Source organism: Athene cunicularia, assembly GCF_003259725.1.
Source record: "Athene cunicularia isolate RWA chromosome 1 unlocalized genomic scaffold, athCun1 chr1_part2, whole genome shotgun sequence".
In the NCBI taxonomy this organism is placed as follows: domain Eukaryota; kingdom Metazoa; phylum Chordata; class Aves; order Strigiformes; family Strigidae; genus Athene; species Athene cunicularia.
The window spans coordinates 43606436-43622459 of NW_020799092.1; the positions used below are offsets into that span (position 1 = coordinate 43606436).

General features: G+C 39.8%; 1 protein-coding gene across 1 annotated transcript in view; it reads left to right on the forward strand.

Moving 5' to 3' along the window:
• PTPRB (protein tyrosine phosphatase, receptor type B) overlaps positions 1-16024 on the forward strand; it is a 63938-nt gene that overhangs the window by 28439 nt on the left and 19475 nt on the right. Inside the window, exons 9-19 of the mRNA XM_026865140.1 lie at positions 1225-1485; positions 3632-3898; positions 5200-5463; positions 6448-6711; positions 7643-7906; positions 8622-8885; positions 9762-10031; positions 10659-10922; positions 11766-12029; positions 12402-12683; positions 13867-14145. Of these exons, the coding sequence (XP_026720941.1) occupies positions 1225-1485; positions 3632-3898; positions 5200-5463; positions 6448-6711; positions 7643-7906; positions 8622-8885; positions 9762-10031; positions 10659-10922; positions 11766-12029; positions 12402-12683; positions 13867-14145 (2943 nt within the window). The remainder of the gene's footprint in view (positions 1-1224; positions 1486-3631; positions 3899-5199; positions 5464-6447; positions 6712-7642; positions 7907-8621; positions 8886-9761; positions 10032-10658; positions 10923-11765; positions 12030-12401; positions 12684-13866; positions 14146-16024) is intronic.

A 16024-nucleotide genomic window follows, 5' to 3' on the forward strand; every position in this document is an offset into this window, starting at 1 on the left:
CAGGGACATGAACGGAATTCTTTTGCAGCATATTAGTCAAAGCCGCATCTGATTGCTTCAAACATAAAAAATAATTGCAATATAATTGTTAATGTTTCTGCTCTATGAATGCAAAATAAGTGCAGTTCAGAGGAAAAGAACACTTGGAGGAGGAGTATCAGGCAACACTTCAAGCCTGAGCCTTATCTCACTGGAGAATGTGAGATAAGATAGGGCCATCCTACTTCATCCTCATCCTTCCTTATGCCCGCCTTTCCTGTACACACTTACCTGTCATTCCCTGACAGCTTAATTTTTTTAATTTTGCTCAATGGCAAGACCAGTAAAAGCTACAGAACTGAAGCTTTCTCTAACTTCTAGCCAGCTTGATCAGAGCAAGGCACATTCTCATCTTGCTTACTTTGATATACATTACAAATAATTTAAGTTTATGGTGTTACTTTTAATTGACACAGCTAAGCAATTAGAGCAAGGTCCAATAAATAAAATCCAGGCAGAGGGTATATCACAACTATATATCACAACCCACGGTCAGGTACATAATGTATCTGTTATGAAGCATAGGTATTAGGCCCTATTCTGAATTAATTTTCTCTTACATAAACCCATAGTCTTGGAAAGTGAGTTGTATTTCAACATAACAGGGATAAAATCAGATGAGGAAACTACATTAGTTAACAGATGCCCTCTGTGTGCATGCACATACACACAGAGAATTTCACTAGTCAGATTTTCTTCTATGCCACCATAAGATTGAAGTGTCTCCCAAGTTGACTGAGATATGAACCAGTGCAGAATCAATGTCACTCTGACCTTATATTTTGCATCCTTGTTTGTTTCAGCTAAATTGGTGTAGATATGTTTTATGGTACAAATGTTTTATGACCCTGTCTAGCATGACAGTTCAAGAGGAAGCTCACTGATTTCACTGCATTTCCATTCATACTAAAATATATATCCTGACATAAGTATAAACCTTAGATTACAGCCATAATGCATTGCTGAAGTCTGCTGCTACAGCCCTTTACTGGAAGAGTAGCACAAATACTAGATTTGTAACACTGGCTTCCTAGAGGAAGGTAAAGAATCTCCTCTTGATTATAAATACTTTGTTGCTGTCACATTTCAGCCTTACAGAACAAATTCCTTACAGCAGCTTGAGATATGGCATGAGCATTCACTACAAAGTCCTGTTCTCATTGTGATATTTGTGTACTTTTACAGCTCCAGAGCCTGTTCTCCAGCTCCGTGTGAAGCATGCTAATGAATCTTCACTTAGTGTCATGTGGATGACCCCTGTTGCGGAATGGGACAGATATGTGGTTTCACTGGGAGACAGGGATCTTGCTGTCATAAAAAAAGGACTTGCAAAAGAAGCTAAGGAATTCACATTCACTGACTTGGTACCTGGAAGAAAATACACAGCTACCATCACTACTATTAGTGGGATTTTAAGCAACTGGACTTCAGTGGAAGGAAGAACAGGTATCATCCTGTCAAACTATTTTAATCTTTAATTCTGTTAACCATTAACAACTTTATTTGTCTTGTAGTCAACTGAATGAACTCAGTGTCTAAATCTCAAGAGTCTTGAATCTACATTTGTTTCTTCAATAGAATATGTTTCTGAGTCTCTCATTTCTGTCAGTTATCCTGCAGTATTTATTTAAGGTTTTCTGGAAATGCATATGTAATTCCTGGCAAAACAGTTTTCTGAAATATTCTGTCATGTCTGATCAGTCTACATTAGCACAAGATTCCATATAAGAAGAACAATTTTCACTGGGTATCTTCAGGAAGGTCATTTCCTTGATTCAAAGCATTCATCATCTGGGAAAAAAAAAAAACAACCAACGAACCCAAAACACTACCACACAGGAAAATGTTGATTTAGAGGAAACATTCCAAGGCTGACAGACACAAAACATATGCGACCTTGAAAATGTATTTTGAATCGCTCTCTGCTTTTCTGATTCCAGTATCTGTATCTGTTACTTAGGATGATGACTGTGACACAAAGAAGGTCCCACTCCCACCCCCTGCAGGGTGCTAATTTTGTGCACGTGTACAAGCTTTAAACCATATGTGTTGCTTTACTCTGCTTGACTTACTCATTCTTCAGGGCAAGCAGTCTTAAAATGTTGCTCTGGTCCAGAAAAACAAGCTGCTAGTACATAAATCTAACCATGCCTATGGCTTGATAGTGGTCCTTACTTAAATGTTGTAACTCCTTCCAAGGCCTGAAAAGTTTGACTTAAACTTTCATTTCTCTACTATGTGATTAGATAGCTGGGATTTCATTTCCTTCTGCCCCTTTAGGAGACCTATTCAGGCATAAAGGTTACAGTGTCCCACTTCACTAGTATGAATCAATACTTGAAAACACATCAGGCAGGGATAGTGTGTCAACTTTGCATTCAAAGTGATAAAGAACAAATGTCAGTGAATTTGAATGTAGGTCTTACTATGCATTCCAAACCTCTGAATCTTCTTTGCCATAGGACAGCCTACTAGGCTTGCAAAATATTGCTGTAAATGACAGAAATAGGTCTATACATGCATCCCAGATTCATCAGCTTCTAGTGAAGCCTGAGGTATCACTAAAAGTGACTTTAGCACAGAAATGTGGCACTTCAGTGTCTTGTTGGAGCTTACTATGTTATGACAGCATTGTAAAACAGGTAGGATTTTTTATTTAGTTTTTTTATCAACATTATATTTTTTTCAGCTATGTGCCCAATTTTCTAACATGTTAATGATTGCTAATCCAGTAATGTGTGTGCAAAAACGTTTATATAAAACAAGAAATGAAACTTGAAATCACATTTTGTAAAGTTAATGTTCTTTATTTCAGTTGTGCTTCATCATGTAAGCAGAAATACTTAGAAGTAACTGTATTTCCTTGTTTGACCTAATATTGTCTAAAAAAAAAAAAAAAAGTATTTTGGGTAAAATTCATGTTACCTAGTACATTCCTTTTGTTCTTTCTTTTTCCTTTTTGGCCTGGCTAAGTTCATGAACTTAGATAAATGTTATGTTTCTTTAACAATTAATTCATCTTTTGGTGCTAGACAAGTTAGTATCCTGCAGATCTTCTCATGTAAAAAGTAAAACCAAAACCATCCACCTCAGTTACCCCCAAAATTAAAGGGTCTGACACCTCTCTGAGGTATAGATGGCTGTGGCTGAGGTATTCATCAAACTAGTTTGCCATTTAATAGGAATGAGAGATGGTGCATAGGAAACGAAAGGGAGAATGAAAGACACAGACTGTATTTGAAGTACTCATAAAAAAACCCAAGTGATTTCCCAAATTGATGGCTTTTGTTTACTGATATTTATAAAATGCCATCTCTTCCAGTTCTCTGATCTTGAATCATTTTGGTCTGACTGAGAAAAGCTGTGCTAAAGTGTGAAAGACCTTTCTGTGCCTTAGATAGTTTCCCATAGACCACATCCCATCAGACAGGAAGCAGTCCACAGATTATTTTTAGTCCTGTTGAGTCTGGCTGCAAATTGGAATGTTCTTTTGATGCACTTCCTCAGTGTGACTAATCTTGGGTTATTTGGGGGATTTTGTTTTGTTTTATTTTGTTTGTCCTCAGTAACATTATGACACTTTCCTTTGCAGTGCCAGCCCAAGTGACTGCTCTGACTGTGGCAAGTCAGGGATCAACCAACAGCTTGTTTACCAACTGGACAAGAGCACTGGGAGATGTAGACTCATACCAAGTGCTATTGATTTATGAGAATGTTGTCATTAAAAATGAGACTGTTCCCAGTGAAACCAACAGATATCACTTCTACCCCCTGAAACCTGGAGGACTCTATTCAGTTGTTGTCACTACTGTCAGTGGGGGGATATCTTCAAGGCAAACAATTGCAGAGGGGAGGACAGGTAAAAAAAAGGACAATACTCCAGCATGTCTTTTGTCTGTTCCTAAAAGCTGAATTTATCGAAGAGAATGGTCTTGTGATTAAGCCACTCACTGCACTGAGAATTCAGAAATACATGAGTTTCAGCCATATAATTCCTGTCTGTGACCCCAGGCACACTGTGGGTCCAGATTCATGTTAACATAGCTTTAGGGAGCTAAATGCTCTACCTACCAGAGGAACAATGTACAGCAGGATCACTCTGTAGTGAAGACAAAAATATGCCCTGAGAGTGATTACAGCTATGGTGGGTGAATCACTCCTTGGAAGGAACTTTCTTATTCCATTGACTAGATGACAGCATAGGGCGATTGCTCCTTACGTAGGTATACAAATCAGCTGCCTAAAGGTGGTGTGATGAATTTATGTCTCAGTCTCTTATAACCCATTCTTTTTCTCCAATCCATTAAAGAATGTCCACCAGGGTTAATTACTCATTATGAGGCCCTTCTATACTGCATAGGACAAAATTTACTATTGCATCAAATTCTGTAAGTTTATGACTCATAAAATGTAATACCAGTCCTTCAGATATTTAGATAGAGGGAAAAATTGACAACACAGTGCAGTTTCACCCTTTATGTGAATTTGGCAAAGGCCAGGCATTTGCCTCAATGTTCTCCTTGAAAACAACTATTTTCAGGTTAAAAAAAAGAAAAACAATTGGAGAAGAATAACGCTAAAAGGCCCAAAGTACATAAACATATTCTGCAAAATCTTCTAGTTTTTTTGACAGCTGATACCCAGCCCCTCTACAGAGGTAAGTCAGTTTGGTACCTCAGAGTCCAGTGAAAGTGTGGCAGTTCATTATGATTAAGGTCTACTCCTGTAATAACTGATAGTTTTGTACCTGAGTGGTGGTAGTTCTGGCAATGTGGAGCCTTTGAGCTCACCTTGCTGGCTTGAGAAACAAATTGCATTCATGTTTTAGCCACTAGGCGTCAGAGAACTCATTGTAAATGAAACATTCTGCCATGGGCCTCAACTTCATATAAGCCTCAGTAGTTACTGCTATTACTGTTGAACGTCAATTTGAGAGGATAACTCATCTTTTGGGATTTTAGAAGTGCTGGGATAGTACCACCAAAGACAGTTTCCATTACTGTGTTCAAAAAAGCAGATGAGTGCTGCTGAGTAGGAGTCAGTGCAGAACTGCTCAGGAGTCCCAGACTGCTTATTTTGCAGGGTGGCATTCCAGGCATTTTCACAACAATAGGAATTGGCTAGTTAAAGCACTTCTGTTTTTTCCTTTTTGTTGCACAGTTCCTTCCAGTGTGACTGGAGTAACAGTAAATAACTCAGGTCGCAGTGACTACCTCAGTGTTTCTTGGCTGCCAGCTTCTGGAGATGTGGACAGTTATTTGGTAACACTCTCTCACGATGACCAGATTGTTCAGACTCTCACCATTTCCAAATCCTTCAGTGAATGCTCCTTCAGCAGCCTTACTCCTGGGACGCTTTACAATGTGATGATAACCACAAAGAGTGGGAAGTATGAAAATTATTCCTTTGGCCAGGAACGAACAGGTAAAGAGAGCCTCTGAGCAAATCAAGTCACCATAACCACTTTGTATAGCTGTTATCAATGCGCTTTCAATATCTGACCGAACTGGGATGGGTGAGTAGGGGTTGGAGGGTCAAACCATAAAGTTACAGCTTTACAGACTTAGTTTTATTCTTAATGCCCCGACTGCTGCTTTATATCATAAAAAATTACTTCAGCATGAATAGAAGTCATGTGTCAGTCCTTGTGAGTGAGCAGAAATCATGTATCCGTTTTGGCTCAAATGCATTTTCCTGCCCTTAACCCCTCTACTTGGCTTGTCAAGTATATCCTGCAGAGCATGTCCCCAAAAAGTTACTTAAACACTGAAAGAAAGGGATAGGATAGGCTAACTACTAAAATACTAGTAAAATGTCACATAAATGAGTAACACCCATGTCTTGGTTTTAGTTATGTAACATCCACGTCTGTCATTTTGGTCATGCAGTGTTCAAGGAGATTATAACAGAAGTAGAGAAATTTCAGAGAAGGGTGGCAATAATGATAGAAATTTCCTCAAAGATTAAAAAGACTGAGACTTTACACTTGATAAACCAATAGAATAAAATAAAGATATTAAGTGGTGTTAAAACGACAAAAAATATCACGTTAGTGCAATTCTAGTCATCTCATGATGTAAGTGAAAATACAAGTGACAGCCATTTAAATGAGGAGAAGCAAATTCAGGATTAGTGTGAACCTGTGGAACTCACTGCTATAAGCAAAACTGACCAGGTTCCAAAAGACCAAAAATTGGAAAGGCAAACCATTGTCATGTGACGTAAAGCAGCCTGTAAACTGCAGTTACTATTTTAGAGAGTAGGGTATTGCTTAAATCCACATTGTGGTCTTTTTGCAACTTCCTCAGAAAAGCCTGCTAATTACCACAGATATAGTCCACTACAGCAACTACTGTTACTTCAGGAAGTTATTGCTTTCTAGATCTTTAATTGTATTTTTTCTTGCAGTCCCTTCAAGTGTTCAGGGACTTACTGTCAGCAATTCAGCCAGAAGTGACTACTTGAAGGTGTCCTGGTTACATGCCTCTGGATATTTTGATAATTATGAAGTAATCATCAAGAACAACAATGATTTCATCCAAACAAAAAGTGTCCCAAAGGATGAAAATGAATGTGTGTTCACTAATCTGGTCCCAGGGAGGCAGTACAGTGTCACAGTCAGTACACGGAGTGGGAAATATGAAACTAGTGAAAGGATCTATGGCAGAACAAGTAAGTAAACACCCAGGAAACATCCTGAGACACTCCAGGATTTTTTTTCTATTTACCATACCTGGTCTCAAAAATATGGTATGATTTTAACATGGAGTGTTGAGTGTGACTCTTTAAATGTGTGTCATTCCAAATATGGAAAGCATTATTTAGTTTATGATCAATGTTTAAGTTACAGTCATACAGTAAGTGAAAGAAGAGACCTGTGCCATGAACTTGGAAAGCAAATCTTGAAACATGGAAAACAAAACTAGTTGCACCGATTTCCACATAAACTTAATATTTTAAACTATGCCAGAATGTACAAGTCAGTTTTTTGTGGTCATGGAAATGTGTAAGGAGTAAGATAGGCTAGACCTCACTCTACTGAAATTACCCCAAGAACTGGAGTTGGAGATCATGGGGTGAGAGTGGTAAGGTGGCTAGTTGTGAGCCAGCAGCAGTCTGGATGCAATCTGCCTGTCCTCATCTAGCCCTACAGGTAAGCTAATGAGCCATGCTAAGACACAGAGTTTATTAACACCAATGTAGCCCTGAGCAAAAAAAAATGATTGGGAACTGCACAGTGTGGTGCTGCATGGCATAGATGGATTGCCTCGGGTCTCCACTAGCTCAGGCCTCTTTGCACCACAGTTGTTGTACATACAGATCTTACTCAGTTTTTACTGGCTATGCAAACTCCCTGCAGGGTCTGGTATTATTCATTTATTGATGGTAGATTGTGGATTCCCTGTTCTGAAATGGGTCCTTCCAGTGCTAGATATGGTGCAAACTACAAACAGCAACCCTTGCAAATACGTGCAGTCTACTGCTTTTCCTAGGAAATTGAAAAAGTTTTAGCTCAGGAGCATGGATTCAGATCTGTTATCTTTTTACTGTCATCTAGTAATAAGTACTGAGAAGTTTCCTACCTTTCTTCTCACCTCTTCAGTGCCAGAGTCAGTGAAGGAACTGATTCTTAGTAACAGGAGCACAGAAGATCTGCAGGTAACTTGGTCAAAGGCTGAGGGAGATGTTGATAAATATGAGATTCAGCTCCTCTTCAATGATATGAAGATCTTCCCACCCATTTTCCTTGGGAACACCATTGAGGAGTATTGGTTCACAGCTCTGACTCCAGGACGTCTATACAAAATTCTTGTCTTGACCATCAGTGGAGATGCACAACGTGCTACTTTCATAGAAGGCCTGACAAGTAAGAAATAATGTTGTATTTAAAATGTGTTGAGGCTTCACTAGAGGAAAAAATGAAGCACAAAAAAATCTTATTTGACCTCCTATAACACTGGCACAAAGACAGCAGATGTCATTAAAAATCACACTAGTACTTCAGCCAACTTGATCTGTGCTTAATAAACAAATGTCATTGATACCAATATTTGATTGTTGGCAGATAATCTGATTTGTTGCATAGGAATGGTACTGAGATGTCAGTGTTTGGGTTTCTGTTATTACTATGCATGCCAGTTGTTTGCTCATTATCTCTAGCTAAATCACTGAAGCTATTTTATGCCTCTGTTTACCCACCTGAAATGAATGGGTGAGATTATAACTGCAAAACAGCTAACTAAGTGTACATAAAGAGCTTTGATTTTCTGAAATGTTTCTAAAACATAATTTGGAGAAGAGGGAGGTTGTACAGATAAAAGAACATCGAAACTTTCTTCTGTTAACCTACGTTTTCTTTACTTTCCTGTAAACACACAGAATTTCTTTTCTAAAATGGCACAATCCTACATAAATGTTTTCAGCTTTACTTATGTTTATCCATGAGTGAAATTACTTGTACCTGTAAATGCTGTTTGTCCTTTGAATCATTTATTGTGGCCATAAAAATGTAGGAATTAAAAAGTCTGAGTCAATCAGGCAATTTCTGAGCAGGTGTCTTTGTGTTCCCTTTTTTTTTACAGTTCCAAGTGTGGTCAGAAACATTCATGTGTCACCTAATGGGATGACAAACAGCCTGAAAGTGAGCTGGACTCCTGGAGGTGGAGATGTTGATTCCTACACAGTGACTATATTTCAACAAAACCATCAGCTTGATTCTCAGAGTGTCTCCAAACACGTCTCTGAGCACATGTTTCACAAGTTGGAAGCTGGGGAGCAGTACCGGGTGGTGGTGCAATCTAACAGTGGCACCTTGCACAACAGCTTAGCAGCTTTTGGGAGAACAAGTACGTTTCTTTTGAGACAAGGAGCACGTCACATTATGTCTTCCCAGAAGCTGACCCTTATTTAATAATGTTTATGAATGTACCACTGGATATGGGAACACCCAGACTCATGAGAAGTTTTTATATCAAAGAGCATGAGTCCTCACTCTTGCAAACAGTTAGGCATGACTCTGTTAATACCAGTGAGATCTGTCATGTGAGTAACATTACTTGGGTGAATGTGTATAGAATTCAAGTCCCCAGTCTAAAGTGTGACTTCATAGGGTGAATGCAGTTCTATCCCTCCCCAGTCCTGTGCCTGTACCAGTCCAACACATATATCTGCAGGGCCTCATGTAGTCAAATACTGTGTTCTAGCAGAGCCCATTGCATGGTCAAGGCTTGTTAGACAACGTATTGCCACAGTATACTGCATGTTGGAACACACGAAACAGTGGAACACCTTGTTTTTAATCCCCTGCATATGTTTGCTGTGGCCTTGACTTTTGTGCAACAGGTGCTGGCTAACATTTTCTATTCTGTGTCACAATTTTGCACCAGTTTACCACTTCTTTAGTTTTCAGTTCTTTTTCACGTATCTTAAGTGTTTCAGTCAGTTCATCTGACTCTCCTTCTCCCTCTTTTCATGATAACTTTTATATCTCTATAGCTTCTCCATGTTCAATTCAAATTTCCGTGATGCTCTGTAACTTCATCTGATTGTGTTTATGTCTAGGAATTATTTGCTTGGGTAGACACATGTACAGACATTCCTTTTCCCACAGCTGAACATGCGAAAGTATAAAGATATTTTCTAGTAATTACTGTATTCACAGTTGTGTATAGAATGGTCCATATTTCACCTGGTAATGTCCTGCCTTTAATTGTTGCTTCCAGTTCCAGCCTCTGTCCAGGAATTACTAGCCCATCATGCTTACAGCAGTCATTCCTTGTTAGTAACCTGGCAGAAAGCTCCTGGTGTAGCTGAAAGGTATGACATTCTGCTCTTGAACGAGCAAGGAATCATCCTGAGCAACAAATCAGAGCCAGCTACTGCCAAACAGCACAAATTTGAAGATTTATTAGCTGGCAAGAAGTATAAAATACAAGTTTTGACAGTCAGTGGTGGACTCTTCAGTAAACGAGCAGAAACTGTTGGTCGAACAGGTAATTAGAACATCTTGGTTTATTTATAGTTCCCTCAGTCAGATCTCATTAAATATATGAATCATCTGTATATCTTGATTCTGGAAAGATTCTAGTTGGAGCAGGCTCCAGATATTTATGCAGTATTCTTCCTGATATGTGCTTGGTATGTGAATCTAAAATTTGTTAGCATAATAATGTGGCCATGGTTCATAATAAGGATATTAAAGTGCTGAGTGCTTTCCTCAGTCTATCTGTTATGGAACTACCCAAATGCTTTATTGTCATCAAGCTTTTAATTCACAATCTCAGGGCTTTTAGTGCAGGATTTGATGTGAATACAGACCTCTAAACTTAGAGCCAAGTCTTGCAGTCTTTACTCAAAGCTCCTTGTAGAAACTGATGGACGGTTCCATGTACGCACAGAGTGGAGAACCAGGCCTGCTGGGACATAAAACTTTGTATTGGAGAGACTCAGTCGCATGTCATGAATGTTTTTCCCTTGCTTCTGAAAGTTGCTGTTGACATTACTTAGCTACTTGTGGCTTAATTGAAATGTGTTCCAGCCATGAGTTGTTACTTTATTAAAGGTTCAGCTTAGTGGCTAAACACCTTGATATTTACTCTTGCATTTATCCTTCTTTACAGTTCCAGCAGCTGTCACAAATCTGAAGGTCACAGAGAACACCACTGACCGACTGTCCTTCAGCTGGACCACCTCACAAGGGGAACTTGATTCATATGACATCTTCCTATACAACCCAGACAAGTCCCTTCATGCCAGGATTTCAGGAGAGCAGCACCTTCATCAGTGTTCATTCCAGAACCTGCGGCAAGGCAGGATGTATCGAATGGTCATTGTTACCCACAGTGGAGACCTCACTAACGAGTCGTCTGTCTTTGGAAGAACAGGCAAGAATGTCTAAGAAAACCATCTGTCTCTAGTGTGGTGCTCATGGGGGACACCAGTGATCTGGTCTGAGTCTGATGCTCATGCTAGATCAGAACTATGAGAAGTATCAAAATTAGCTCTTATACATGAAAAGCATTAGACTAGTAACAAGGTAAATTCTGAATGATGTGATTAGAATAGGTAAAATGAAGCAAAGACCTTTACAATAGTTTCCAGGTACTCAGGTTGGGAGAAGGACATCCTAATGTATGCTGCTTAAGCCTTAAAGCAAAACAGCTGTCTCCCATCCTGAAAGTAATATTCGTCTATGAGTGCAATAGTCAAAGCAAGTAGGTTTAATGGGGTAGACAGTATACCAGAGAAATAAAAGTTGTTTCCCGTGGGGAGCTCTGGCTTCAGCTCTGTTTGTTCAGCCACATGTGGGAAGCAGAGTTTCCTAAGCAGCTCTAGCAGCCCTGACACTCTTGTGAAACCTTTATCCTCTGAGGCACCATATAGTAAACCCTGTGTAGGACTGCCTCTGGACAGTGGCGCACTTTCTTCAGCTACCTCAGAATTGGATGTTTCCAGACACTGACTGCAAAAAAGTTGTTTAACATTTGCGAAACTATCTATTATAAACATTTCAGCCTCTTTTGGGGGGACAGTGGCAGTTCAAAATAAGGAAGGAAACTATTGAGATATACTTCCTGATGCTTCCTGGCTTTTTGGCCAGCTGTGGTGGCTGTCTAGTTTATTACATGACTGTCGTTACAGGATAAGTGTAAGGTCTGATTGACCTTGTTGCTTCTCCTCACCCTAAGGATGTTCTACATAAAGTAATATTTATCCCCTTTTTTCAGTACCAGCCCCAGTTGTTGGTCTCAAAGCATCCAACCGAAACATGACAGACAGTCTGTGGTTCACCTGGGCTCCAGCGGCAGGAGATGTTGATTTCTATGAGCTGAATCTTTACAACCCAAATGGGACACAGAAAGAAACATGGCACAAGAAAGACCTGAAAGAGTGGCATTTCCAGGGGCTCATTCCTGGCAGAAAGTACACTCTGGTTGTGGTGACTCACAGCGGTGACCTGACCAACACAGCAAACACTGAAGGAAGAACAGGTAGAAGACACAAAAGCTTTGGGATTTTTGTTTAGACCCATCTGTCAGAATTCATATTAGTTCTCAACTATGCAACAGACATTCTGAGAGAGGATTTATTGTCACTGAAAGTGTAAAGATAAAGGATATCCTTAAGGGCATTAAGCCAATGTAGGGCGATTTTGTTCAGCACTCTTCTTTCAAAGGCTCAGGAATATGTAATGTCTGTGAAAGTCACTACCATCAACACACATGCAGTAACTGGCTGTGTACGTGGGATAATATAAACCACTTTGTGATGCATGAAGAAAATAATGTGTGTTTCACCTTGTGTAAAAATTTGTTAAGAATCTCTTTTTTTTTTTTTTTTCCTTTTCCTCCCTTTCTGTGTAGCACCTAGTGCTCCTAACACTGTATCATTTACTGATGTTGCAAACACTTCTTTATCAATCACTTGGCTGGGTCCTCCAGACTGGACAGACTATGACGATTTTGAGTTGCAGTGGTTTCCAAAGGATCCCCTTACAGTATTCAATCCATACAGCAGCAGCAAATCTAAAGTACGCATCATCTATGGCCTGCGACCAGGAAGACTCTATGAGTTCAGTGTCAGAACTGTCAGTGGTGACAGCTGGAAGACATACAGTCAGTCACAGTCTGCAAGTGTGAGAACAAGTAAGTAACAATTTCCATTGCATTCTAACACTCAGTTCGAGAAGATGCAAAACTGTTAAATCTTACCAATTTGTTTCACAGTCAGTAATTTCCATTAATAAATGCATGAATGACAGCAGTGAATTCAGCTAGATTTTAAGCCCTTGCTGTGTGCAAGGTCAACTGTTTAAAGATTGAAAATGAACATATATTTACAGTCTTCACATCCAGAAAGGGAGGGGCTGTTTGGTCTCAGAGCCTGAATCAATCAGTTAAGGCTGAATATCCAGACTTCTCTGACAGGAGGATATTGAAATAATCAAAATCTATCTGAACAATCAGACAGGAAGATGAATGAAACCCTGCTATACTAGATTTGAAACTGGAAGCAGAGTGTTTCACTGCTCTGTCCATGTTTCAGTCCATGTCTGTGGATCCACATCATCTCTAGCTCTCTAGCAACCTCAGTAGTAGACTGATTTGAAAAAGTGACCTGAAATTGTAAAAATAACAGTGTTGACAAACCCTTATGTCACTTGGGGTGGGATTCAGCTCCAAATTGACAACTGTGTTTGGTAAGCTGAATTCCTCTTTAGAATTTATTTGGCATATTAATTAAAATAAGAGGATAACTACCACCTGTATTTAATCACTTAAACATAGATGTCTGCCACCTGAAAGGGAAATCCTATCTTTGTTACATGTTATAAACACTACTCCAATATTACATGGATAAAGCATACTTCAGTGGTGTGTTTAGTAACATGGACACACCACATGCTACCTAGGAAACCAGATCAGATGACAGTATCAGTACTGACTGATACTGTTGATCACATGTAACTTCCAAATAAGTTGTAACAGAGTTGTAGAAATCCATTGTTTTGCAGTATTGCTGTTCTTGTTAAGACTTCAGCAATTAGTTTTGTTTGCTTGTTTTCACAAATAATTACTGAATATTCACAAACTTGATGAGGCTGATGTCACTAGATCTGCTTTCAGATGTCTGAAATGAGTTAATTAACTGTCAGCCTTGCCTAATAATCAAGCAGTCCACATTTGCAGGAGAGGTGGGAATTCTGGCTCCCAGCCTCCTGCTGTGATCAAACGGTTGATGTAGAATCTAGAGGCCATAGGGTGAGCAGAGAGTGTATGATGTCTCTCCCTTTTCCGACTGAGCTTCAATTTCTCAACATTCCTCTAGAACCAGATAAGATACAAAGTCTTCATTGTCGGCCCCAGACCTCTACTGCCATTGCATGTTCCTGGACTCCTCCTGATTCTGACTTTGATGGATATAGCATCGAATGCAAAAAAATGGACACTCGTGAAGTGGAATTTTCTAAAAGGATAGAAAAAGACAAATCTCTGCTTAGTATCATGACCCTCGTTCCCCACAAGCGGTATCTGGTGTCCATCAAGGTGCATTCTGCAGACATGACAAGTGAAGTAGTTGAAGACAGCACCATCACAATGATTGACCGTAAGTGGAATTCAGAGTTGTCATGAAGGGAGGCAGTGAGCAGCAATAAGCAATTGCTTATGTTGGTTAGACAGCAGAAGGAGTTCTGAACTCCATAACTGCCAATGTGTGGCACTTGTAATCTGCTGGCCAAAATAGAGTGAACCTGTCCCTTGGTCCCATTGTGACAAACAATGCAAGATTTTAACTATTTTGCCTCTCATTACATTGCTAGACCTGCTTATTTGGCTCATTCATGAAATACACCCCTAAGAAACGTGACAAATTATTGTGTCACTTGGGTGTTCAGCAGCAAAGATGTCCTCATCATCACATACCTTTAGTTATCTTCATGGTTGCTGATTGGCTTTGTGTGCCTGGCTGTTTCCCCTCATGGATGGTAGCTGTCCTCAGCACAAATATCCACCAGTAAGAATGGATTGTGGCACTGGGTCCACTTAGGGATTTCTGTGCACTCTTCTGAGGTGCTACCTGACCAAGTCACCTGTAAGAGTTATACCTGAGGGAGGATAACAGATTTCCATGGCATGTACTTTGAAAGGGCTTCTTCAATTTCTCCACTCATAGGCTGCTGAGTGGAGGGTAGCGATAGCATCTGCAGGTGCCTCTGCACAGCCAGGCATCACCACGGTCAACAGCCTGCTGTTGCTGGCCATAGAGCTGCTTCAATTTTTGCAGTACCTCTGGATTCAGCAGCACAGCACAACATAGAGGCCTGAAGCAGTCCAGGGCTAAACTTCCCAAAAGGACAGGATGACCAGGAGACCTGTAGTCAGGCATGCCTCTGTAGCTGCTTATTAAAAGCCACATTTGTATGAAATGCTAGATCATAAAAATTATGTTTGGTTTGGGAGCTAGTGAACTAAGCTACAGAGTTCAGTCACCAACCCACCTTCTCCCTTCCCCCATCAATTGCCTTTTAATCGCAACCATGTCATCTCCTTCCTGTACCACAAAGGATGCTACAAAATTCAGATGTAGTAAGAACTAGCTACTCATGTCACAAGAAGTACGACTGAAGGTCGCCTGTTTCACATTCATTCTTATTTGTTTAGAACAGGGCTGCTCTCCCAGACTCTGGTTAACACTGGAGGCCCTCCCTCAAGAGAACACAAAAAAATTGCAGCTAGGCTTTGTAGTTCTAAGAGGTTTATCTAAACAACATATAAATGTGTGAATTATTGCTTCTTTTTGAAATCTAAAACCTTTTGAAGTTTAGGCACCTGCTTACATACTTGATATGTTTCCCATACATGCAATATAGTTTCAGTAATGCAGATTTTTAAAAGATTCAGCAATGTAGATCCTTAAAATCCCCACTTTTGCTGCATTGGTCCTCTGAAGATTTTTCCATATGTACTTCACTTTCTAGTTTACTTCAGCTGTGTCACTGTTCTATCATACAAAGAGCATTTCCTATGGAAATTCTGCAATCACTCTGGAAAATGGAACTTTGTAGTTGAATACTGTGTCTGGCTGACTCAGGGCTGTTCCTCTGGAAAAGCAAGCAGAAATTTAGATGCTTAAAATAGGTAACTTCCTGTAGTGAGTGTGCTAAGTGGCTTCCAAATACCTGGCTTAAACTTGTGTCATTTTTAGCAGTTACAATTTCTGATTTCATAGATTTAGCAAGACTTTAATGCCTTTCCATGTGCGCTTCTGTAGGAATTCCTGCTGAGGAGCTACCACTGTTACTACGGTTAACGCACTGCTGGCTTGTTTCATCCTTTGGCAGTTTCCCTGTGGGAGATGCAGACACTTTCTTGATTGCAAAGAGAACAGAACAGAGACTTGAGTCCAGTCAGCTAAGCTTTATTACAAATTGCATTTCTCTTACTAGGCCTAGCTCTCAGCAAATACGTAGATAATGCTTTCTCTT